Source organism: Wyeomyia smithii, chromosome 1 (genome assembly GCF_029784165.1).
Source record: "Wyeomyia smithii strain HCP4-BCI-WySm-NY-G18 chromosome 1, ASM2978416v1, whole genome shotgun sequence".
Classification (NCBI taxonomy): domain Eukaryota; kingdom Metazoa; phylum Arthropoda; class Insecta; order Diptera; family Culicidae; genus Wyeomyia; species Wyeomyia smithii.
The window spans coordinates 59,268,388-59,295,096 of record NC_073694.1 but is presented as its reverse complement, the minus strand read 5'-3'; the positions used below and the strand labels follow the sequence as shown (position 1 = coordinate 59,295,096).

Here is a 26,709-nt window from a genome sequence, read left to right as displayed (position 1 = left end):
GAATTTACCGATGAAAGTTGTCTCGTAAATATGATGCGTTGACTGTCACAATAGTGGCAGCGAACTCTTACATCCTATCCAATGTTTTTGCCGGGTCAGAAACATAAATCTTCAGAAATACTGTGATTATGAATTTCAAAAGCTCCCACCCCTTAACTATGTATCGTCTAAATCTCACCTGTACAGCGGTGGGTTATTTCCAGGAAACGGAAAAATCTTTCTCAAAGTTTCATAAAGACCGACAACGTTTTTGCACGAGATCTTTGCCCCATAACCCGTTTGCATAGCAACGCGCTTGTCAGGTGTTCAATAGGTTTTAAGCTTTAGTTCAGCCGAAATCCGACAAAGCTGTAAATCAACAAAATTGTTTCTTGGGAATAGAGTAGCGCATCTCCAATGCCGAGCTTCTGCATTGCAATAGCAATTTGATGGTTCATGTGGCTCTTATATTTCCATTACGAGGAATCTATTTCCGATAATTTAGTACGAAGTGATTTCGAGATGGTAAATTCATATCACACACTGCAAAATAAAAGGGTTTTCGAAGCAATTGAACATCCTTTCCATTTTCTGGATAAATATATTAAACTACACTGTAGGTGTTCTTAGACTATTTTTTTTTTTGAATTATGATGTGTTGCTGATACCGACAACCGATAAATTTGATTTTCTTGCTATATGTTTTGAACAATATAGAACCATTGCAGTACGAAGCGCATCAAATTTTTCTAATTCTATGATAGAAGAATATTAAAAATATTTAGACTGTCGTTTAAAAAAAGGACTTTCCCCTAGTTTTCCACCCGGGAAATTAACAGATTTGACAAATAACGACTCAAGCCGGAAAGCTGAAAACCTCAAATGTACGGGTCTCCTACGAAAGGCAGAAAATCGAAAGGCAGAATCACGAAAGGCAGACTCACGAAAAGCAGAATTACGAAAGGCAGAATATTTCATAAGGCAGAATAACGAATGGCAGAATCACAAAGAGCACGAATGGCAGAATCAAAGATGGTCTATTTTCTTTTAAACAACACACACTCGCGGCCTTTGGCCGACTCTATTGTCCAAGTGTATGCTGTCCTTACTCGCTACCGCTCGTTCGGACTTAACTAAGGGAAAGAAAACCTGTTTGAATAATCTCAGAAAACCAATAGATCAGTTGTTTGTATGCGAGAGGCCGCCGCTTCCGACGGCGGGTCGGCGGCCGGCTCGGACCGCGGAAACCACGGCGGCTTTGTGCCGCCTCGATTCCTTGCCCTCGATTATGCGTCTTCGCCGCATGAATTGTTTTATGTTAATTATAACCAACAAGCCGTTGAGACTAGTGTAAGTTATACCTAACATCGAAAGATTACTCTCCGCGATGCCATGAGAGTCTTGAGGAGCTGAGCCAAACCAGTTTGCGCGTTTCGGATCTAACAATTAGGCTTGAATTGCACCCCCTATCAAAACTGATCATTGCTGTGTGACTAGTTATTATGTCTGGTTACCAAATAATATCAAATAATAAATGTAGAGTAGCAGCTTTGATACCGTGACCAGGATTCGCACCAATTTGCCATCACGCACTTGGCTATCGTGAGTCAGGTTCTGCTATCAGTGATTCTGCCTTTCGTGCCCTTCGAAATTCTGCCTTTTGAAATATTCTGCCTTGTGTGCACGGTCATAGAGTTCTGCCTTTCATGATTCCGCCTTTCGTGCTTCTGCCTTTCGTGATTCTGCCTTCTGTGGCGAACCCAAATGTACTCTCTCGAACAAAGCGACCTCAGATCGTACATTATCGCAACTTTAGCGAGTAAACGTTTCTGAAAACTGTTAGAAGCTATTTCTCTTTTAGTATGCGTTCATCAAGTGAACACCGCCTATGTTGTGCAAATCTGTGTTTCCATCAACAAAAAAAAAAACATCTTGCACTTATCGTCCTAAACGACTACGAAGGCAGCAGCTAACACCACTAGTTCTATCTTCCCGACCACTATAATTGCTTCCCGGCGGCGACCTGTCGCAGCAAATCGTCAATCTGCACTTTGTACATCTCCTTCACGTCTTCCAGGTCCAGATTCAGTTCTTCGGTTTTCTCCACGGCTTCACCGTATAACTGGAGCAGCGCGTCATACCGTTCCTGCAGTTGGGTGTGCTCTTCTTCCAGTCTAGCGGTGCGCTCACTTTTTTCCTTGATCTATAAACAATAAATCATTCAATTTAACCCATTTTGGCACCTGTCTACTCAAAGGTTACTTACACTCTCCAATTCCGCGGTCAGACTGGATATTTCCGCGTGCAAAACATTACGCTCCTGCTGGAAACGGGACAGCTCCCACTGTAGTTGATACACTTCGCCATCGCGCTGCTTAAGAGTGGCCTGTAGATTCTCCAGCAACGAGGTGGTGTGTAGCAATGGCAGTCCACCGATTGTTTGTCGACCACTGTTCGACCCTAATCCGTCATCATCCGCCTGGTTCCAAGGGATACTCCCGATCGATTCCGGCAGCGACAGATTTCCCATGCTCGGTGTCGGCGAAGAGGTGCGCGATTCGATACCCAGTGCTCCAAGGGCACCCCCCACTTGGGAGAATGGTGATGGAGGAGAATGACGCTGAACGGAAGAAACAGTGTCTTGTTTGCTGTGATGTTGGTTGACGATGGACTGCTGGGCTTTGAGTTTCTCCAATTGATCCTTCTGCTGGACGATTTTGTGTTCTTTTTCTGCCACTGCGGATTCGAGTTCGGCTAGTGTCGCTTTCAAAGATTTCCGTTCAACCTCCAAGCTGTTAATTTTAATTTTATGATCACTTTCCAAAAGTTCAAGTTCGATTTGCTTTTGCTGCAGGTTGTTGGTTAGATCTTCGGCTTTGAACAGAGCGGTGGTTAGTCTGTCCTCTAAATTGGAGATTCGACCGTTAAGAGTGAATATCTGATCCTTTAACGACCGCTCGTTGTCGACAAACGTTTTTGATTTGCTTACAGATTCGTCCAGCTTACGAAGAATGTCTGCTTCGCGTTGCTCCCACAAGCGCTCCTTGTTACGCAATGAGTTTTGGAGCGACTCGATTTGTTTCATCAACGGAACGGTGGCCATCGCTGTGGCGTTCTTTTCCTCTTCCGATCGTATTTCCGTTTCTTCGATACGCAGCAACAGCTCTGCATTTTCGTTCTTTAACCGCTGAAAGCGCTGTGCATGTTCCAACTCAGCGGTTCGTAATTTTTCGCGTAAATCATCCAACTCAGTAGTAATCTGTTCGTTCAATCTTTGCATATTACCGTGCTCAGTTTCCATCGTAGACAGCAGGGAAGACTTTCTTACCAGATCTTGATAAGCTTCAGTTTTCTCCGTGAGTTCTTTTCTGGCAAAGTCGAAACTCTTTTTCAGAGTTTCCAGCTTCTGAGTCTGATCGTCTAGTTGACTTTTCAGCGAACCGTTATCTTTTTCGAGCTTTCGCTTCTCTGAGGACAGTTTGTGTACGGCATCGATTTGCGAACGTTCCACTTCTTCCTTGGCTGACAAAGACCGCTTAAGCCGCTCCGTTTCATCTCTCAAATCTCCAATGTCTTCCTTAAGCTTCTTGATCAGAGACTCACTTTCCCTCTCTTTAAGTCGTAGCTTTTTAATAATGTTGGAATGGATCAAAACCTCTTTGGAAAACTTTTCGCCTTCCTTTTTCAACTCTTCGATCATAATGTTTTTCTCATCGACAATCTTATTAACCTCCAACTGCGATATCTTGCCCTGTGCCTCTGTTCGCGCGACCTCCAACTGTTTTTTGAACGATTCCCTTACCCGTATCGCTTGTTGAAACTTTTTCTCCAGGGCAGACAACCGTTGCGTGTACTCATCGGATTCACAGCTCTCTGCGCATTTTTGTTTCTGCTCCAACTGAGCAGTCAACTGACAATTTTGCTCGTGAAGCTCAGCATTTTGCCGACCGAGTTCCAACAGACGAAGCTCTCTTTGCTCTAGAATATCCGAAACTTCCGCTATCCTTCGCATCAACTTGTCCGTTTCACTCAAATCATCACTGTTTACACTTTGTACCGAAACTTCGGACAGTTCACGGTTATGGCCTCGTTTTTTAATCATCATAATATCAATGTTCCCTTTTCCATCTGGAATTTTCAGTGGACTTGTTCTGTACGCCCCACTATTGGTACTGCTAGAGTCGCCATTAGGACTAGATATGATTTCAATATCCGATGAAGTTGCCGTTTCTATTTCATCTCCGGAATTTTGCGACGAAGTCGCTTCCAACTGCTTGTGTTCCGCCGGCACTTGCAATGCCTGAATCTCTTCGAAGCTATGAGTAGAATCCGAGATCTGCGTTTGAATTTCGATGTTTTCGTATGACTTTTCTAACTCTTCCACTGGCAGTTTACCTCTTTCCTCCGAGGTCACCGTTGTTTCCGAATCATTAGAAGTTTCTGTTTCGCAAACCGAAACCTCCGAAAAAGTCATCTGCCGCGTAAGAGAAGATTTATCTAAACTCAAATGCAAGCTGCTACGACTTGGAGCCACTGTTATTGCCCCAGGTTGATCACCAGTTTCCATAATCGTAATCGGTTGCTCCGATAGGGTGTATGAAATTGAATCTTCTTCCACGCTGATATCATCATCTCCGTCCAGGTCGACAGACGTGAACCGAACCTCTTCCTCTCCTTCCAATTGTGGACTGCGATCGAGCGTAGCTATCGAATCCGGTGACGACACACTCGAAGCCGTCCCTTGCATCTTAATAACTTCCACCGATTCTGATTCCTCCTGACAAGTAGGACCGGAACTAGGCGATGTTAAAGCCGAACCGGGTGTTGTTACCGGACTCAGTAGCTCGATAGATTCTGAACTATTCTCGGGCGATCCAAGCTTTTCCGGTACTTCAGCCATTCCGGAATCCTCGAAACTCTTTCGTTTTAAACTGGACGGAGGCTTTGTCACAGTCACATTGGCAGCTGTTACTGGTTGTTCAAAGAACGACCCGGTAAACGATCCCCAAATACTATCCATTTGCCCCCTACTGACGTTTCCACCGCCCTTCACTTCCGTAACCGGATTGCACGGTTCAGTGCGGATGCTAGCACTTGTCCCAACCAACGAATCGGGGTTTTGTTTTCCTGCGAGACCACTGTCTTTGTCAGCGCCGCCGTTACCGCCGCCACCGTCCTCGACATCTTCCTTAATATCCAAGGCCTTGTCAATCTGTTTCTGGGCCTCCTTCAATGCCGTTTTTGCCAGATTGGCAATTCCTGTCGTATCGAACCAGCTCATTGTTTCCACGGATGGCGACGGCTGCGATTTCGGCTCCAGTTCGGTTCCTATGCTGAATGCACTCACATCACAAAATATACACAATTTTTTCCGTTTTCTGACTAATTTTTCACTTTTTCTAGCTCGAAAGTTCGATTTTCCCTTTTGTGTGGACACGTCAAAACTTCTCCGTCGTATTGTGTTTTTATTGACATAGACAGGCTTGCGCAGAGATGCACTCAGGACGTTGGGTATGGCAAGTTGAATTTTGACGAAACCAACAAATTTTTGAGTAAACTGTGATGAGGACGAACAGTAACGACAGTAACAGAACTGAAAAAATTGTATGATGTCGTTTTCGTTCTCGCGAAAACGAAAAACACACGTGTAAACCCGTGTAAAGTTGCTTTTGCTTCCTCCAAACGGTGAATCATCGCATCGCGTTTTTTCGACTTTTATCACTTTTTAAAATTTGTGGTCGATTATGTTCAGCAACTTCTTCCGATTTCTGATCAAGAATGAAAAAAATCATCCAGAAACAAGTTTAAAACATATAATGAGTGTTCCCCTGAGTATTTGTACAGCTGCTAAAAACATAGGATTGCAAACAAAACAGCTATTTGTAAATATTTTCCTCAACTAGTGGCACTAACACATTCGTACGTAAAAAGGTCTATACTTTGCAGTCTCAAATAAAACATTTTCAGTGTCGTTGGATTGGTATGTGTAATAATGGAATAGCTGTCAATTCGTTTTTGTTTCGGTCATAATCGTATTCGTCATTTTGTCTCGTTTCCATTTCATATCCATTTCATCTCGCTAATGTGCTGAAAAAAAATTACCTGACACTTTACCACGTGGAACTTCTTCTTCTTTTTTCTGTTTTCGTACTGAAGCCTTCGCTGTCAGTTCGATGGTAGCAGGGCCAGTTGCAGCGACTATATGTCCACGTAGAACGAGAACCAAAACAAATTAGTTTTGACACATACGTGTGAATGTGTTGGTAACTTCCTACAGTACACTCTGCTTTTTTCGGGTGTTGTCAGGGACAGAAAAAGTGTAGTCAGAGACAGAAAAATGGTAGTCCGAAAAGTCAAATAAAACATTTACGGTGTCAAAAGTGTCGTTTGAGTGTAGCTACACCGCGAAAACGAAAACGACATGAATTTCTGTCTGTTTTGACGTGGGACTATGTCTTTGTTTTCTATACTAGGATGCATTCTGTAAAATTGAAAATAAAACTGACAAATGTTATCCAGGATGGCATAACCACATACATAAGACATACGTAACACTGGCGTTTTTTTCTGGTACACGTTGCCCCATAGTACTCCGTACCTCGTCATGTCAAACTGCTCGATAAATAATGAACAAAATTAATTTTCTTTTTCTCGGCTTCATCGAGCCCCAATGAAAATCCCATAAGGAACTGTCAAAAAGTTATTTACAAAATCAATGCACCATTTTTCGAGTAGGAACCAGACAAATGCAGGGATGCGCCGGTACACTGCCATCAAAAACAACTCAAACAGTGATTTTATTCAGAGTGTGAAATCATTCGGGTAGTTCATTTTGTACCAACTTTTTTGGAAGATTTCTTCCTGAGTGTTACGTATGTCTTATATGTTTGTGTTATAATTTTCAATCGTGGTTTCCCCAATTTTTGAGAGACTAGAAATAGTTTTTAGAAATTATCCGAATATGATGCTTGATAAGTTGATCGGGCATGCAAAATCGCCAATTCGTAAATGAATTGACATACAAAATGACAAAATGATATTGCGACATTCGCCGGCGATAATAACTGTTAGCTGCAACTATTTATGTTCAGGTAATTCCTTGCCATTTGAACTGAATCTGTGTAAAATCTGTAAGCTCAAGACTCGATGTCGGATTCTTATGATTTTTCTAAAGCTCACTTATTGACAAATCACCGAGAAATTTCCTTTTTGTTATCAAAGGCTGAATCAGGCAAAGGCTTCGCCATTTTTAGTTTCTGTGGATTTTCACACGGAGAGTTCACGCGATACTTCATTCTGTTCGACGTTGCCAAGTTGACGTAGATGCTACGTGATAAAACATAGTATGCATGTGATTTTTACGTAGATGTTATTTTTGTCACATAAATCATGCAAAATGACAGAAAATGTACAAGTATCACTGAAACAAGTCGACATATATTCTCTATTAAATTTGTCCAATGAATTTACCGTACCAAAAGATCCCTTAACTATAATTGATTCCATTAGAAATCCATTTGTAAAAAAAGTGTGATACAATAATTTTAACGAATCGCACAATGAAATAATAATTATCGGATTTTCACATCCATTTTATTTGATATTCATTAACGTCTAACATGTGTGGTAGAAAGTTGAATTTACAGGCAATATTGCGGAATATATTTCATAAAGTAGGTACCATAATGCATAAAATTTCGAACACTTAAGCCATGATGTAACTTATTGTACTAAAAAATCAACAAAAAATGAACTTTTTCATCGATCTTAAGGGTTTAGCATGTTGGTTATTTTATTGTTGTTGCAATTAAGTGCTATTTACACAGATTTAAACACATTTTGTACACGAAAACAAGGAGAATTTAGAAATCGGCTTTGATTCAAACTCCGAACACTTCAACGTAATCGCTAAGAGATAGATAGGCAAACCGTCTGAATACGGGCTGTCACTTTTTTCAACGCCTGCTGATTCCCCGGAAGCGGCCCTACAGTAGAGAACCATGCATCACTGGGTAAAGGACATTCTAAGGAACGAAATGGTGTATAATAATCATGCTTTTTAATAACCTAGCTCTAATAATTCGATTTTTATTGCGAAGTGTTCGAAGTTTGAGACTGTTCTAAGTTTGAATCAAAACGGTATATAAAACCGTCATGTATCGAAATCTTATTGATAAATCCAATAAAAAACACACGTCGCGTTACTTTGTGTCAGTTTACCTGTGAAGTTTTGTTCTGACGTTTGGATTTGGTTTCGAGTCATCCAGATTCAAAATGGCTACACCACGAAAAGACGGCGTCTTATTGGGCGATTGGAAGGATATTTCCTAATCTCCAATAGGTAAGTTGAGTTTAAAATTACCTAGATATTCACAACTATAGATCACACCGAAAAAATTTTTACTTTTCAAATCGTATCATCGAGCAAACAACGAACAGACAATTGGAACCCGGATCAAGTGGCCAACGTTGAACCGGTAATTTTCTTTTTAATCATCATTTGTCAGGAAGTCGGTAGTGAAATCTCTCGATAGTTGTGACCGCCACCGACCGACGTAGTTCATTCTCGCTTTAATTTATAGGATTGCTTTATTCCGATAAGAGATATACGGGCAACAAATTTTTTAAAATAAATATAATTTTTATAATAAATTCTTGTATTTTTCATTAACAAACACTTCGATTTGTTTTCATGTACATATCACATGAAAGAAACAGTCCCTTTAGTGAAGTTATTTCTATGGGATAATAACAAGGAATGCATGAGATTTTCCTATGAAATTGTTATTGTATGTCAAGATATAAATATGGCATTTCCAATGAGTCCAATCGATTATATGTTCTTTAGTTTTTAAACGATTTGCTTATCTATTTTAAAAGCTTGGTAAAAATGTGAGTCTATCAGACGATCCTATAAAGAATGCATGACACATTTTCGATCACATTGTTTTGATTGGATGTTCCAATAGTGCAAATTTATAACACTCCCATATAATCTGAACATGTGAGATTATTTCAGTGATAGGAAATTTCACGTAACAATAACGTGAAAAATATTTTGAGTGTACACTTTGGGTTTGGTTTGAACTCCGACACTGGAAACATTTAAACAGTGCGAATGGTGAGCATTCGCGTTGACGTTGTTGCTTATATAAATATTTTGTTTGGAAAGAAGGAAGGAAAAATTTTGGCTTCCACAAACATTTTCATGCGCGACTTTGTCTCAGGTTCGGCAATATTGAAACACCTTAGGAAAGGGTCCATTCGAGACACAATCGAAAAATGCATTGCGAAGTATAAACTAGATCTATTCAGACAGAATAATGGAATGCCAAGTATACTTATTGAGCCGTGCTTTAGCATTGAACTATTGCTTCGCTAAAATTCGCAACAATTTGAGTTGTCCAGTATAAAATTTCCAGAAACCGTCTTATTGCATTATATGATTGGACGGGGATATGTTGAATTTCTAGAAAAAATGTATGTCACAGCTCCTGACGTTAAATTGTATTTTGAAACGGATTTTGGATTTCATGAGCTTCGAGATGCAATCAATGAAGCAAACAGTACAAACATTCAATTTATATTGAAACACCATGGAGAATTTCTAAGAAGCGATACAGCTAAATTTCAGAGGGAAATCGTTTTGCATCGATATGATTATCCACAGTTTATCAATAATATCGACACTATATGTGAGTTAATTCCTGAGTTTTGAGAAAATTATCAGAATATAACGGGTACAGAAGAGAAATTGGATATGAGGAGTAGGTTTATTTGTGCTCTAGATAATCAAGTGCTTATATAGCTGATATTTTTTCTCTTCGGCAGACTCACCAAACACGCCCAGCGACGCTGAGGCATATCCTCTACATAAAGCTGTTAAGGCAGGTAACTGTGAGTTGGCCACTGAGTTGCTGGACAACGGATGGGATATTGATACAGAGGACAATGAGGGAAACAAACTAATTCATTTCGTGCGTCTTGAACTGTCCTACAGATCAGACGTGTTTTCGGTTGCTTGTGGACTGGTCTTTGACTGCCTATAGCTTCAAAGTTTGTGTTTTGTCAGTGTGTCTTTTAAAGATTACCTGAAAGCTATCTCCCACCAGTCTTTCTCAAGACTACCTACTTTTGAATTTAACATTTGTTTTAACTTTTTTCGTATCACCTGAAATGGCAGGACGGAAAAAGAAATCTCGCATCGCTGCGGGGAGGAAAAGAGAGGCATCTCTTTCTGACACTTCGAGTTGCTGTAGTGACAATCTTTTTGATATTTTGCCTGAGCAAGAAGCTGGTGAAATGGAAGTTATTAGTAATGAAACTATACAAAATGTAAATTCTTTTAAAAAGGAGGAAGTTCCACCTATTGTGGTAACTATTTCTTCTGAATTCAATATTTTCAAAAAGAAACTTTCAACGTTCGTTTCTGACGTTAAAGTTACCTATCAAATTGGTCGTAGAGGCGAATGCCGCTTATTAGCCGACTCTATAAAGGGTCGTAATCGTCTTATTCAGTATTTAACTGAAAAGATGTATAATTTTTTTACATATGACACTAAGAGCGCCAAGCCGTTCAAGGTTGTATTAAAAGGTCTCACCACGATCAAACCGTTGATGAGATCAAACTTACTTTAACAGAATTACTTGACATAGCCCTTACCCAAGTAATTCTAATGAAACAAAAATCACGAGGCGAAAACAGTCAGAGAACTGAAATTTCCCTTGCTAATTATTTAATTCATTTTAACCGCAGTGAGGTTACAATTTTGAAATTTGTTGACAAAGCACATGCTATTTATAATGTGCGAGTGAAATGGGAATTGTATCGAAAGTTTGGCGGAGGTGAAAAGCATATCACCCAATGCCACACTTGCCAACGTTATGGCCATGGTTCAAAATTCTGTAACATGGACCAAAAATGTCTTATTTGTGGAGACTCTTCTCACAAAAAGGACACATGTCCTGTGAAAGAGAGTAAAAATTTTCGCTGTGTGAATTGTAACGGCAACCATATGTCAAATTTTTATCAATGTCCAGTCCGTTTAGCAATTGTTAAGGCAAGGCAAGGTAAACAAAATTCAATTTCCCAATCAAAACAAACTTCAAAACAAAATTCTCCAAGCGTACCAGTACCGCCCACTTCTTCTACCCCTTTGCATACTCGTTTAACATATGCACAGGTTACAGGTAGTTCGAACATTCTACCGCCTAATGTTGGTAGTTCAAAAATGACCGTTAATATGGGTAAGCAAAACACGCTAGAAAATAAATGTACACATATTACCTCAGCTAATATAGCTACCGAAAGTATTTTTTCTAGTGTCAACTGCCTGTGGCCTATTACGACAGGTAAACTTTCTTTTCTGCAACAAGCAATGTTCGATCTTATGAACGCCATGTCGCAGGCAAAATCAATGTTTGAAGCCATCCAAATAGGTACAAATTTTACAATTAAAATTGTTTCTAATTTAAAATTTAGCAATGATTTTTAATAAACCAATCAAAATTTTAAATAGGAATGCTCGCTCATTGAAAGCCAATGAGAATGAGCTTTTTAATTTTTTAACAGTAGATAATGTGCATATTGCAATTATTACTGAAACATTTTTGAAACCTAACATTAAATTGAAATATGATCCCAATTACGAGGTTCATAGATATGATAGGATTCAGGGTTCCGGCGGAGAAGTTGCAATTGTTATTCATCGCCGAATCAAACATCGTCCTCTTCCCCATCTTGAGACGAAAGTTATTGAAACTCTGGGAATTGAAGTTCAAACTGAACTTAGGATTTTATTTATTACCGCAGCATATTTTCCATTCCAATGCACACGCGAGCACAAAAATTATTTTAAAGGTGATTTACAAAAACTCACCAGAAATCGTTCGAAATTTTTTATAATCGGCGATTTTAACGCTAAACATCGGTCATGAAATAATTCTCAAAGTAATTCCAATGGCAAAATATTATTCAATGATTGTTCTTCAGGATACTATTCTATTTTGTCTCCGAATAGTCCTACATGCTTTTCTTCTGTAAGAAACCCATCAACAATTGATTTGGTGCTAACAGCTCAAAGTCATGTATGTAGTGATTTGATCACACATGCTGACTTTGATTCTGACCATCTTTCAATAACTTTTTCTTTATCACATGAATCAGTTTTAAACCCTATGAGCTCTGTTTTTAATTATAACAAGGCTAATTGGGAAAGATACAAAACTCATATTGAGAGAAATTTCAATTATGAGCTTGATTTGCAAAACGAAGTGAATATTGATTCCGCTTTGGAAGCATTAAAATGTGCAATTGTTGATGCCAGGAATTATTCTGTTCCAAAGGCACAAGTGAAATTTGATTCACCAATAATTGACGAAAATCTTCAACTTCTAATTCGTTTGAAAAATGTCCGCAGACGTCAATATCAACGTTCTCGTGACCCTGTTTTTGAAACAATTTATAAAGATTTACAGAAAAAGATTAAACATAGATTTATTCTTCTGAGAAATCAAAATTTTGAGACTAAAGTTGAAAAATTGAAACCATATTCAAAACCCTTTTGGAAGCTGTCGAAAATTCTTATGAAACCTTCAAAGCCTATTCCAGTTTTCAGAGATGGTGAACGTTTTTTTGTATCCAATGAACAAAAGGCTCAAAGACTTGCAAAAGTTTGAGAGTGTTCATAATTCAAATTTGAATTTTGTGAGTCCAATTGAAAATGAAGTCACATGTCAATTCGATTTAATTTCTTCCCTGATTTTTTTACCTGCAGAAATAATTGAAACTAACTTGAATGAGATTAAATCAATTATTAAAAAATTTCAATTGTATAAAATTTCAAAAGACACCTGGTGACGATGGAATCTTTAATATATTAATCAAACATCTCCCTGAGAGCACAATGGAATTTTTAGTGAAAATTTTCAATTGCTGCTTCAAAATTGCATATTTTCCCAAATTGTGGAAAAGTGCAAAAATTACTCCAATTTTAAAGCCGGATAAGAATCCAGCTGAAGTTTCAAGTTATCGACCAATCAGTTTGCTTTCTTCTATAAGTAAACTGTTTGAGAGAATTATTCTTAACAGAATGATGTCGCACATCAACGAAAATTCATTTTTTGCAAATGAACAGTTTGGATTTCGCCATGGGCATTCCACTACTCATCAATTGCTCAGAGTTACTAATATGATACGAGCTAACAAATCTGAAGGTTATTCCACTGGAGCTGCTCTATTAGACATAGAAAAAGCATTCGACAGTGTTTGGCATAAAGGTTTGATAGCGAAATTGCAAACATTTAATTTTCCAATTTTCCTAATCAAAATTTTGAAAAATTATCTTACTGATCGAACTCTGCAGGTTGTCTATCAGAATTCAAAATCTGATAGATTTCCTGTCAGAGCAGGTGTGCCTCAAGGTTCTGTCTTGGACCCAGTCCTGTACAACATATTCACTTCAGATCTTCCTGATTTGCCTCCAGGATGCACAAAGTCATTGTTCTGCGATGACACAAGCATTTCCGTAAAAGGAAAAAGCCTTCGTGTCATATGCAGTCGATTGCAGAAAAGTTTAGATATTTTTTCTTCCTACTTGCAAAAGTGGAAAATCTCTCCCAATGCTTCTAAAACTCAAATGATAATTTTTCCTCATAAGACTAGGGCTTCTTTCCTCAAGCCAAACAATAATCACGTTGTCAAGATGAATGGTGTTATTTTAAGTTGGTCTGACAAGGTTAAGTACTTGGGACTAATTTACGATAAAAAACTTATTTTCAAAGAGCATATTGAGAGTATACAAGCCAAGTGCATCAAATATACGAGAAGTTTATATCTTCTCATTAACAGGAATTCCAAACTTTGTTTAAAGAACAAACTTTTGATTTACAAACAAATTTTTAGACCAGCAATGCTTTATGCTGTACCGATCTGGTCAAGTTGCTGCTCAACAAGGAAGAAAACGCTCCAAAGGATTCAGAATAAAATTCTGAAAATGATTTTGAAGCGTCCTTCTTGGTTTGGTACACTCGAATTACATAGACTTACTGGTGTTGAACCATTAAAAGCTATGTCAAATAAAATTATTAACAATTTTCGACAAAAATCGTTGCAATCCTCAATTGCTACGATAAGCTCTCTTTATAGCCAATAAGTTAGCATTTAAGTTAGTTGTAAGTTTACTTTCCTTTCTTGACAAGTAGGTTTAAATCCCTACGAATGATAAGTCCTAATTGCGAAAGAAAACAAATTAAAATTACAAATTACTAACAGTGTTGAGAAGTCACCATTTGTGATTGGACATACATACTCATTATTTACTAATATTTATCATAAATACCTAAGCTACTAACAAATCCCCCTCTTAAAAAAAACTAATTCATTTTGTGCGAAACGTTGATATGTTGGAGTTGGAAATGCTTTTGAAGCGTCATACCGAGCGGCACTGAATCAAACTAATTACAACGGTCATACGGCTCTGGATAGTGTATGCTGTGCTAAACTAGAATCACCAAAACTGCAATTATTGGAAAAGATCACATAGCTCATGGTGTTAGCGTAAATCACTTGGCGAAAAATGGCGAAACTGTAATATTCATGATTGAAAGCAGTGAAATGCTTAACTTCTTTTTTAAACACAACGCCAATATATAATCAACAACAAAGGAGAGACTGCTGCAGTGCTGAGACATTTGTTTAATCGAAACGCAGACGTGGCTACTGCACTTCTACTACTAACGCCTAAATTATCATCCTTCAGAACACATGCCTATAAATATTTAGACCCAATTGTTAGCAATGATTATAGATTTTTCAGTGCTAAATATCAACCATTTTTAACTGAATTTTGCAATTTTGCAAGCATTGCTCGATGCTGTTTACCAACACTCACGCGAGGAAGCTTCAATATATTTGCTGTAGCTTGTTCTAGTTCTGCTCATTATATTGTGAAAAAGCTCTTGGATTTCGACTACGACCTAGACTATAACTGTAGAAGCCGTTTTGGTCTTCCAATAATTGGATTATTAAGTTCCTTACACAAACGAAATGATTACCTTGTTCAACGTTTGCTGCAAAAAGGAGCAAATGTAGAACTTTGCGATCAGCGAGGGCGTAATGCATTACTAACGGCAGTTTTAAAATTTGGTCAGTTGAAGCAAAGGAAGTGAAACAGATGTTTCTGGATAATCGGGCGTACGTAGACGCTAGAGATAACAATGGAGACACGGCACTGCATTTGGCCTTTAGAAAAAATGAGATCGAGCTGGTTGAGCTTTTGGGACGAAACGGTGCCAATGTGAAACATTCAAAACAATGAGGGAAAAATGCCTCGTGAGTTGGGGTCACACCAATTTCGAGAGTTGGTAAATTTTATAAGCTGACCAACCGTACCGTATGAGAAGGTCTGTAGCCCTGTATGAGCAGATGACAAATGACTAGAGCCAAGAAAGTGATATCCTATAATTTTTACGCGATGAATTATAAGTCGAACGACTTGGAAACCACTTTTACAGTACTTCTAGTTATAGTTCTAAAAAGAACCTATTTTTGATAGCTATTTAAAAAAAATCAAAATACAATGAATGAAGCGAAAGAAATGAGGTGTTCCTCTCTTTGATTGTCTTCTACAGCGAGTGACCAACACTCTTCACAAGATATGGTAGTATTTTTTTACAGATTTTCTACAAACTGATCAGCTTCGTATCTGATCAAACACAGTTTACTCCACCTCGCTTCAAACCATAAAATAAAACAATTCCTGCTCTATCCTTCCTCTCATTTGATACGGTTTTTTACCGTCATTATTCACAGCCTTCAAATCGGCCCCATTTCGAATCAATACCTCCACTAACTGCATCCAGCCATCCGAAAAAGCCATGTGCAGTGCCGTATTTTCATCGGAGTCAGCAGTATTAATATTTGCCCCATGGTCCAATAACAGCTGAACTGTTTCAGTGCTATGACCATACCACTGTGCAGATTCAAAATAACTAGTTATCGATAGAAGAGCAGTCCGTCCCCAGTTGTTGCGTGCCTCTAAATCAATTCCATCCTTTTCGAGAAGTCGTTTAACCAGATGATCATTTTTCTCTTCCATATAACTCAACAGTCCAATTAATGGTGTAAATCCATTATCATCTTCGTAGTTGTAATTCAAATCATAGTCGTAGTCCAAAAACTTCTCAACCACAAAATTAAAGGCACTGGAGCATGCTCTCGCAAACAATCAACTTGCTTCTTCTCGCGAATGTTGATATACTGAATCAAACAGAAATTTGGTAACTTCTGGGTGTCTCCAAATACTCCTGATAATCACAACTGAAGAAATCTCGGTTTCTACTTCGACTCATCATTAATCCCAGAAATTCATGAGCTCCAATTTTAAAACAAGGCAGATCAACGAAAAGCGGCAGCATTGCATTAGTCATCCAAGCATTTCCTTTTTTTAATTGATTCCATAGAGCGGTTTCACCTTTTTTATTCACAATATCGAGTTTGATGCCGTGTTTCAAAAGAACATCCAAAGGACCATACTCTATTAAACAAAATAAGGCTGTGTCTCCTTGTTCAGTCAACGCATTAACATCCGCTCCACATTCCAAGACTCGTTCTACCAAAGAAAGACGAGGTATTTCTACCATATAACTCGAGCACACTTGATGCAAAACGGTGTATCCGTTCGCATTTCGATGATGTAATATATGTTTCCCTTCTGGATATCGCTCGATAAGCAGATTAAGCATATCAAAACTTCGCACGAAATGTACCGTATGATTTCTATCGTTATCCAAGGCATTCTGGTCACAGCCTTGCTCTAGTATTTGAACAAAGAGAGCGACATCATCTCTGGCAACCGCTAAATGAAGCAGAGTTTCACCATTGTTTCCCCTAATGCTGCTTGGCAGTTGTGAGTTATGCAATAGGTTTACATCGACATTAGTGAAGGATGATTCAATATCTGTAAATGGACAAGACTATAGAAAACTGGCAGCCTTTTATGATTCGCACATATATGGTTTACGTTCACACTCTTTTTCAACATCCTCACAAAGCTCGGGAAAGTATTCCAAGAGTACATCTTTAACTTTGCCAAGAGATTTATATATATATATATATATATATATATATATATATATATATATATATATATATATATATATATATATATATATATATATATATATATATATATATATATATATATATATATATATATATATATATATATATATATATATATATATATATATATATATATATATATATATATATATATTGTGCAAATTCGGGCACTCACCTTAGAGGTGACTCTCCAGCTCAAAAACCTGGATGAAATCACCGAGAGGTGCGATATTGCACAGGCCCTCAAGGAGAAGTGCGGAGTGGAAGTAGCCACTGAGGTAATTCGCCTCAGAAAGGGTCCAGCGGGGACCCAGGTGGCCACTTTCCGGCTTGCATCGGCCGATGCAACTCTGGCCCTGAAGACAGCCAAACTTAAGGTTGGCTGGTCAGTATGTCCCCTGAGCATACTCCAGCAGCCGGACGTTTGCTTCAGGTGTTTCGAGGGAGGACACAAGTCCTGGACCTGCAAGGGGCCCGATAGGAGCCAGTTATGTAGGCGTTGTGGTGGTGCTGGCCATAAAGCTAAAGACTGCGGGGAGCCTCCCAAGTGCTTGGTATGTACTGGAAAACGGGACGCTAAGCACTTTATGGGAGGCCCACGGTGCCCAGCCGGTAAGGCGGCCACGAAACCACGGGCGTGAGGGTGACACAATTGAACCTGAACCATTGCTATGCGGCACAGCAGCTGCTATACCAAGCAGCGTCTGAGTCGCGGTCGGACATCGCAATCGTATCGGACCCCTACTGCATTCCTCCCGGAAACGGTAATTGGGTTGCAGATAAGTCCAGTACGGCGGCCATATGCACGACCAGCAAGTTCCCGGTTCAGGAGGTTGTGTCAACCTCAAATGAAGGATACGCGGTTGCCAAGGTGGACGGAGTGTTCTACTGCAGTTGTTATGCTCCGCCGCGTTGGTCTATCGAAAGGTTCACCCAGATGGTCGATCTGTTATCTATGGAGCTGACGGGACTAACACCCTTAGTAGTGGCGGGCGACTTCAACGCTTGGGCTGTTGAGTGGGGAAGCCGCCGCACGAACCGGAGGGGTCAGATCTTGTTGGAAGCTTTGGCAAAGCTCAACCTAGATCTGGCCAACGTTGGAACCAAGTGTACATTCAGCAGAAATGGTGCGGAGTCGATCATCGACGTGACGTTCTCCAGCCCAGGACTGATCGTGAACTGGAGGGTAGACGATGGCTACACCTATAGTGACCACCAGTCGGTCTGCTATAGCGTAGTCCAGAACGTGAGGCGGCAGGCGACGGGTAGAGCCAATACTCCGACCGTCCGCGGGTGGAAGACATCGCATTTCGATGCCGAGGTATTTGCAGAAGCAATGAGAAGAGAGCGCGAGGGGGGCAGTTGGCTCCGCCCGAGTGCTGACCAATTAGTTGCCACATTATCGCGGGCGTGCGACGCCACCATGCCTAGGACCCGCCAACCTAGGAATGGTAAGTCACCGGTATACTGGTGGACCGACGCGATAGCGGACCTCCGTAGCGCGTGCCTCCGTGCAAGACGGATGTTGCAACGTGCACGTACCGATGCACAGAGGGTAGAGCGCCGTGTAGTATTCGGATCTGCAAGATCGGCGCTTAAAAGTGCGATAAAGGCGAGCAAAAGGGCCTGCTTCGATAGGCTATGTGCGAGTGCCAATACGAATCCGTGGGGCAACGCCTACAGAGTCGTAATGGCGAAGACCAAAGGCGTGTTGGCGCCTGCAGAGCGATCACCAGCGATGCTGGAGCGCATCATCGAGGGACTCTTTCCACGACACGAGCCAAATCCTTGGCCTCCGGTTGCTGAGTCTCACGTCCGACGTTCCAGTATCTCAGACACAGACCAGGGATGGTCGGCCAACCTGCCGGGCATCCAATCCGTGAGAGACGGCAGCCGTGCAGAGGTTGTGAAGGAGGTAAGGGTTACGAATGAGGAACTCATCGTGATCGCCAACTCCCTAAAGGTGAGCAAGGCACCGGGACCGGATGGAATCCCGAACTTGGCCATCAGGACGGCCATGAAAGTGGCCCCCGATCTATTTCGAGCAGTCATGCAGAAGTGCCTGGATGACTGCCTCTTTCCGGACAGGTGTAAGCGACAGAGATTGGTGCTGTTGCCGAAGGCTGGGAAACCGCCAGGGGACCCATCGGCATACAGACCTATCTGTCTGCTGGACACTACGGGCAAGGTGCTTGAGACAGGTTGACCACCGACACGCCAGTGTTAGCTAACGGCCAGTCTCCAGGTTAGTTAGCTAAGTTAGCAAAGATACCTAAAAAACCAAGAGGGTGCACAGAGCACAAAAGCCGCTCCCCGAAGCAATACCTAGCGGTGGTCCCGGGGAGTATTATGGGCTGGAGACTGGAGGGGTTTTAGTGGGTCCGGTCACTGATTCAAACCAACCCCACACTCCCTGAGGTAGGTCACCTCAGGGGTTTGGATGCAAATTTCCCCTCCACCTGAAACAAAAAAAAAATAAATAAATATATATATATATATATATATATATATATATATATATATATATATATATATATATATATATATATATATATATATATATATATATATATATATATATATATATATATATATATATATATATATATATATATTATATATATATATATATATTTTTTTTTTTTTGTTTTAGGTGGAGGGGAAATTTGCATCCAAACCCCTGAGGTGACCAACCTCAGGGAGTGTGGGGTTGGTTTGAATCAGTGACCGGACCCACTAAAACCCCTCCAGTCTCCAGCCCATAATACTCCCCGGGACCACCGCTAGGTATTGCTTCGGGGAGCGGCTTTTGTGCTCTGTGCACCCTCTTGGTTCTTTAGGTATCTTTGCTAACTTAGCTAACTAACCTGGAGACTGGCCGTTAGCTAACACTGGCGTGTCGGTGGTCAACCTGTCGCCTGTTTTGCAATTCTAAAACTATTTGAGAGGCGGCTGTACAAACCGCCCTTCAAATGTTTGGATCTTTACACATCCTCCGAACTAGGTTGTCCGGAGTGGTGTCTGGCCCGCTCACTACCATCATGTCGCTCCGCGCATGCACAAAACGAGGGCACACGAAGAAGACATGCTCAGCAGTCTCTTCCGCATCCGCGCACTCGGGACACATGGGGGACCCCGCATGCCCGAATCTGTGTAGATACTGCCTGAAGCAACCATGACCTGACAGAATCTGTGTCAAGTTGAAGTTAACTTCTCCATGGCGCCTCCCGACCCATCCGGATACGTCCGGAATAAGTCGATGCGTCCATCTACCCTTTACGGAATTGGACCATTCCTGCTGCCATCTGATCATCGAGAATGACCTTCTGGTGACTCGTATACCCCTTGTGTCACGTTGATCGAAGCATTCTACGTCCTCCTTAATGGCTATGCTGATAGGCATCATGCCGGACAGGACGCAGATTGCGTCGTATGACACTGTACGGTACGCGCTCACAACCCTCAGGCACATGAGCCTGTAGGTACTTTCCAGTTTACGACGATGACTGTTGGTACCTAACGCTTTGGACCACGCTGGCCCACCATACCTAAGTATGGACGAAACCACGCTGGCAAGAAGTTTACGCTTGCTGCCATATACCGCTGAGCTATTCGACATCATTCGATATAGTCCTGCAGCGGCCATTGAAGCCCTCTTACAGGCATAGTCGACGTGACTCTTAAATGTGAGCTTATCGTCAACCATAACCCCTAAGAGCTTCAAGGAACGCCTTGAGGTAATGGTGCAGTCACCGACTCTGACCACCGCCTGTTGCTCTAATTTGCGGTTGTTCACAACCGTAACCTCCGTTTTATGGTGCGCTAACTCCAGTTTCCTAGAGTGCATCCAGTCTTCGACCTTGCGTATGCAGTGCGCGGCCGTCAACTCGACCTCTTCGATCGACTCGCCGTAGACCTCTAGCGTGATGTCGTTTGCGAAACCGACGATCACAACCCCTACAGGGAACTTTAGTTTCAACACCCCGTCATACATGACATTCCACAACACCGGGCCCAGGATGGAACCTTGCGGTACCCCTGCGGTGATTGGGACGCACTTCTGACCCTCCTCCGTGTTGTAAACTAGTACCCGATTCTGGAAATAATTTTCCAAAATCTTGTACAACGACACCGGTACGTGGATGCTCCTAAGCGCGAGCGCTATGGAGTCCCAACTGGCGCTATTGAATGCATTCTTCACGTCAAGCGTGACGATTGCGCAATAGCGAATGCCCCAACTCTTACGCTGGAGTGCTACCTCTGCCGTCTTGGTGACAGAGAGAATAGCATCCAGCGTGGATCTACCTTTCCGGAAGCCGAACTGGTTACCTGCCAGACCGTTTACACCCTCTGTGTACTTCACCAGTCTGTTGAGGATAATCCTCTCAAGCACCTTGCCCGTAGTGTCCAGCAGACAGATAGGTCTGTATGCCGATGGGTCCCCTGGCGGTTTCCCAGCCTTCGGCAACAGCACCAATCTCTGTCGCTTCCACCTGTCCGGAAAGAGGCAGTCATCCAGGCACTTCTGCATGACTGCTCGAAATAGATCGGGGGCCACTTTCATGGCCGTCCTGATGGCCAAGTTCGGGATTCCATCCGGTCCCGGTGCCTTGCTCACCTTTAGGGAGTTGGCGATCACGATGAGTTCCTCATTCGTAACCCTTACCTCCTCCACAACCTCGGCACGGCTGCCGTCTCTCACGGATTGGATGCCCGGCAGGTTGGCCGACCATCCCTGGTCTGTGTCTGAGATACTGGAACGTCGGACGTGAGACTCAGCAACCGGAGGCCAAGGCTTTGGCTCGTGTCGTGAAAAGAATCCCTCGATGATACGCTCTAGCATCGCTGGTGATCGCTCTGCAGGCGCCAACACGCCTTCGGTCTTCGCCATTACGACTCTGTAGGCGTTGCCCCACGTATTCGTATTGGCACTCGCGCATAGCCTATCGAAGCAGGCCCTTTTGCTCGCCTTTATCGCACTTTTAAGCGCCGATCTTGCAGATCCGAATACTACACGGCGCTCTACCCTCTGTGCATCGGTGCGTGCACGTTGCAACATCCGTCTTGCACGGAGGCACGCGCAACGGAGGTCCGCTATCGCGTCGGTCCACCAGTATACCGGTGACTTACTATTCCTAGGTTGGCGGGTCCTAGGCATGGTGGCGTCGCACGCCCGCGATAATGTGGCAACTAATTGGTCAGCACTCGGGCGGGGCCAACTGCCCCCCTCGCGCTCTCTTCTCATTGCTTCTGCAAATACCTCGGCATCGAAATGCGATGTCTTCCACCCGCGGACGGTCGGAGTATTGGCTCTACCCGTCGCCTGCCGCCTCACGTTATGGACTACGCTATAGCAGACCGACTGGTGGTCACTATAGGTGTAGCCATCGTCTACTCTCCAGTTCACGATCAGTCCTGGGCTGGAGAACGTCACGTCGATGATCGACTCCGCACCATTTCTGCTGAATGTACACTTGGTTCCAACGTTGGCCAGATCTAGGTTGAGCTTTGCCAAAGCTTCCAACAAGATCTGACCCCTCCGGTTCGTGCGGCGGCTTCCCCACTCAACAGCCCAAGCGTTGAAGTCGCCCGCCACTACTAAGGGTGTTAGTCCCGTCAGCTCCATAGATAACAAATCGACCATCTGGGTGAACCTTTCGATAGACCAACGCGGCGGAGCATAACAACTGCAGTAGAACACTCCGTCCACCTTGGCAACCGCGTATCCTTCATTTGAGGTTGACACAACCTCCTGAACCGGGAACTTGCTGGTCGTGCATATGGCCGCCGTACTGGACTTATCTGCAACCCAATTACCGTTTCCGGGAGGAATGCAGTATGGGTCCGATACGATTGCGATGTCCGACCGCGACTCAGACGCTGCTTGGTATAGCAGCTGTGCCGCATAGCAATGGTTCAGGTTCAATTGTGTCACCCTCACGCCCGTGGTTTCGTGGCCGCCTTACCGTGGGCCTCCCATAAAGTGCTTGGCGTCCCGTTTTCCAGTACATACCAAGCACTTGGGAGGCTCCCCGCAGTCTTTAGCTTTATGGCCAGCACCACCACAACGCCTACATAACTGGCTCCTATCGGGCCCCTTGCAGGTCCAGGACTTGTGTCCTCCCTCGAAACACCTGAAGCAAACGTCCGGCTGCTGGAGTATGCTCAGGGGACATACTGACCAGCCAACCTTAAGTTTGGCTGTCTTCAGGGCCAGAGTTGCATCGGCCGATGCAAGCCGGAAAGTGGTCCCCGCTGGACCCTTTCGGAGGCGAATTTCCTCAGTGGCTACTTCCACTCCGCACTTCTCCTTGAGGGCCTGTGCAATATCGCACCTCTCGGTGATTTCATCCAGGTTTTTGAGCTGGAGAGTCACCTCTGAGGTGAGTGCCCGAATTTGCACATCTTTCCCGAGGACCTGCTCGGCTACCGTCTTGTAGGCAGCGCCCTTGTTTTTAGCATCCTTACGGAGCTCAAGGATCATCTCGCCGGTGCGAGAACGACGGATGGTCCGCATATCCGCTCCCAGATCCTTGAGCTGGGTTTCGCCTCTCATTTTCTTCAAGACTTTGGAGTATATGCGAATCAATGTACTTCGCAACATTGCGCTCTTGGGTAAGTCTCGATATTTATGAAGCGATAAAAAATAAATAAGATTACTTAAGGTGAAACGGGATAGGGTCTTTTCCTATACAATTTTGAGGTTAGAGTTCTTTTTACTTTTGTAGTTTGAGCGTAGAAAATTTGGCTTCCACTAAATAAACAGCACTCAAATTGCTACTTCAGGCATGCAACAGTTGTGAAAACAATTGATCAAAGTTTCATGTACGTAGTCTTCATAAATCAAGAAAAAATTAGATTGCAAAATTCGAGTTGATCGCGACCACGTCCCGTTTCACCTTAACTTAGTACAATTTGTTTTTTTATTCGGTGTCAAAATCCCATGTATAAAAAAAACAGAGCACGAGTCCGACATTCTTCATCAAAGTATATTAAAAGTACAAGCTATTATACTCGCTACAATGTGTTACTCTGAGGGTAAGAAAAAGATAAAAGCAAAATAATAGTTATGCAGCTCTTTTACATATGTATCACTGACGCAAACATGCTTAGAAATTTCATAAGTTTTGAATTATAAACGTCCATATCGTTCGATTTGTAATTCGTTTATGCATTGCATATGATTTCATCTACTTCGTGATTAGGGCGAATCCTACAATGACAACTAAACTCAAAAAAGGCAAACAAAGTTTTCAATCACAAATTCAAATCCTAAATAACTATTCAACAATATGTTTGTTGAAATATTCTAATATTCTGAAAAAAAAAAATATTAGAATATTTCAATATAGTTGAAATATTATAGTATTCTATCAAAAGCAAATTTGCTCTTGCTTTGCACATGGTAAACCTAAACCTCGAATTTCAATCGCTTTACATTGTAAATATATTCGAGAATTTACTGTTTCGCCCTTAGCATAGCGCATAGCCTTTTTCGATCTGCTCGACAGTATCGCCACATACGCATGAGACAAACGTATCACTGGCGTTTTTGTTCTGGTACACGTTGCCCCATAGTACTCCGAACCTCGTCCTGTCCAACTGCTTGACAAATAATGAACAAGATGAATTTTCTTTTTCTCGACTTTATCGAGCCCCAGAGAAAATCCCATAAAGAACTGTCAAAAAGTTATTTACAAAATCAAAGCAGCATTTTTCGAGTAGGAACGAGACAAATGCAGGGCTGCGCAGGTACGCTGCCTTCAAAAACAACTCAAACAGTGATTTTATTCAGAGCGTGGTACCATTCGAGTAGTTCATTTTGTACCAACTTATTTGGAAGATTTCTTTCTGGGTGTTACGTATGTCTTATATACTTATATACGTGGTATGGCCCTTTACTTTGCGTCTTATACGCCATATTTACGTTATTGTCTCGAAATCGGGCCGTAGACGCGCCTATGCTTTTGCACTGGGTTGCATGTGACATTTTTTTGGCTCCATTTCCATTGTGAACACCAACGTGGTTCCATGAAGTTGCTTGTTATTTTTCTGTCAAAAAAAGATGGCGTGTTTTCATAGGCCTGATCGGAATACACCCTTTGCTTTAATGTTTATTTTGTTGACAACTTTGATTTCGCCCATTTATCAAGATGAAGTCAAGTTTCGCCTTTCACTAACGTAAACAACAAAAAGGGCGTATTCTTCATTCTATTTCATTTTGATATAAAGTACACTCAAAATATTTTTCACGTTACAACTACCGGAAAAGTTATGTGAATATTTTCCACTGTCATTTTCATGTAGGTTCTACGTGATTGTTATATAGGTTCATCATGAACTGGTGAGATGATTTATCCTGTTAATCTTATCGTAGACATATGCATTTCATGTGAGTTTCACGTAGAATTTAACCACCGGTAAAATGATAAGCATTTGATTGTCTGATAGGTTCTACGTTTTATACAACGTATAATTTTCAATTGTGGTTTCCCAAATTCTTGAGAGACTAGGAATAGTTTTCAGAAAGTATCCATATATGTCGCACGGGCATGCAAAATCGCCAATTCGTAAATGAATTAAATGACATACAAAATAGCAAAATGATATTGCGACATTCGCTGGTGATAATCACTGTTAGCTGCAACTGTTTATGTTCAGGAAGTTCCACGCAATTTGAACTGAATCTGTGTCAAATCTCGATGCCGGATTCTTATGGTTTTTCTAAAGCTCACTTATTGGGAAGTCATCGAGAAATTCCTTTCATGTTCGAAGACAACATCAGACAACAGCTTCGCCATTTTGATTTCTGTGTATTTTCGCACAGTTAACGAGATACTTCATTCTGTTAGACCGTGCCAAGTTGACGTAGATGCTACGTGATAAAACATAGTATGAGCACATACATAAGACATACATAACACTGGCATTTTTGTTCTGGTACACGTTGCCCCATAGCACTCCGTACCTCGTTCTGTCCAACTGCTCGACAAATAATGAACAAAATGAATTTTTTTTCTCAGCTTTATCGAGCCCCAAAGAAAACTGTCAAAAAGTTATTTACGAAATCAATGCAGCATTTTTCGAGTAGGAACGAGACAAATGCAGGGCTGCGCAGGTACGCTGCCTTCAAAAACAATTCAAACAGTGATTTTATTCAGAGCGTGGTACCATTCGAGTAGTTCATTTTGTACCAACTTTTTTGGAAGATTTCTTCCTGAGTATTACGTATGTCTTATGTATTTGGTATGCATGTGATTTTCACGTAGATGTTATGTTTGTCACATAAATATATATATTTAGATATAGATTTTCTAAATTTGACATAAATCATGCAAAATGACAGAAAATGAATAGTACAGGAAATTTCACGTAAAAATAACGTGAAAAATATTTTGAGTGTAGATTTCACCTTAACAAACCTCGAACCACATACATAAGACATACGTAACACTGGCGTTTTTTTCTGGTACACGTTGCCCCATAGTACTCCGTACCCCGTCCTGTCTAACTGCTCGACAAATAATGAACAAAGTGAGACAAATCGCGCCAAATGACCGATGGTCGGATATCGACCATTTTTGATTTGAATGAAACTTTGCACACCT

At 41.6% G+C, this 26,709-nt stretch overlaps 1 protein-coding gene and 1 pseudogene across 1 annotated transcript; both read right to left on the bottom strand.

Annotated features, from left to right (window-relative positions):
- Nucleotides 1-560: 560 nt before the first annotated feature.
- LOC129724939 (TATA element modulatory factor) lies at nt 561-5,461 on the bottom strand. Its single transcript, XM_055680232.1, has 2 exons — nt 2,246-5,461; nt 561-2,182 (listed from the first exon to the last, which is right to left on the bottom strand). Exons 1-2 carry the CDS (start codon nt 5,258-5,260, stop codon nt 1,979-1,981), a joined length of 3,219 nt encoding a protein of 1,072 aa, XP_055536207.1. The 5' UTR covers nt 5,261-5,461; the 3' UTR covers nt 561-1,978.
- A 10,252-nt stretch (nt 5,462-15,713) lies between these two features.
- LOC129716772 (putative ankyrin repeat protein RF_0381) lies at nt 15,714-17,021 on the bottom strand (annotated as a pseudogene).
- Nucleotides 17,022-26,709: the final 9,688 nt, after the last annotated feature.

Coding starts and splice junctions, on each gene's coding strand:
- LOC129724939 (XM_055680232.1), bottom strand. CDS start 5,260: ATGAGCTGGTTCGATACGACAGGAATTGCCAATCTGGCAAAAACGGCA. Junction 2,183..2,245: donor TGACCGCGGAATTGGAGAGT/GTAAGTAACCTT, acceptor TATTGTTTATAG/ATCAAGGAAAAAAGTGAGCG.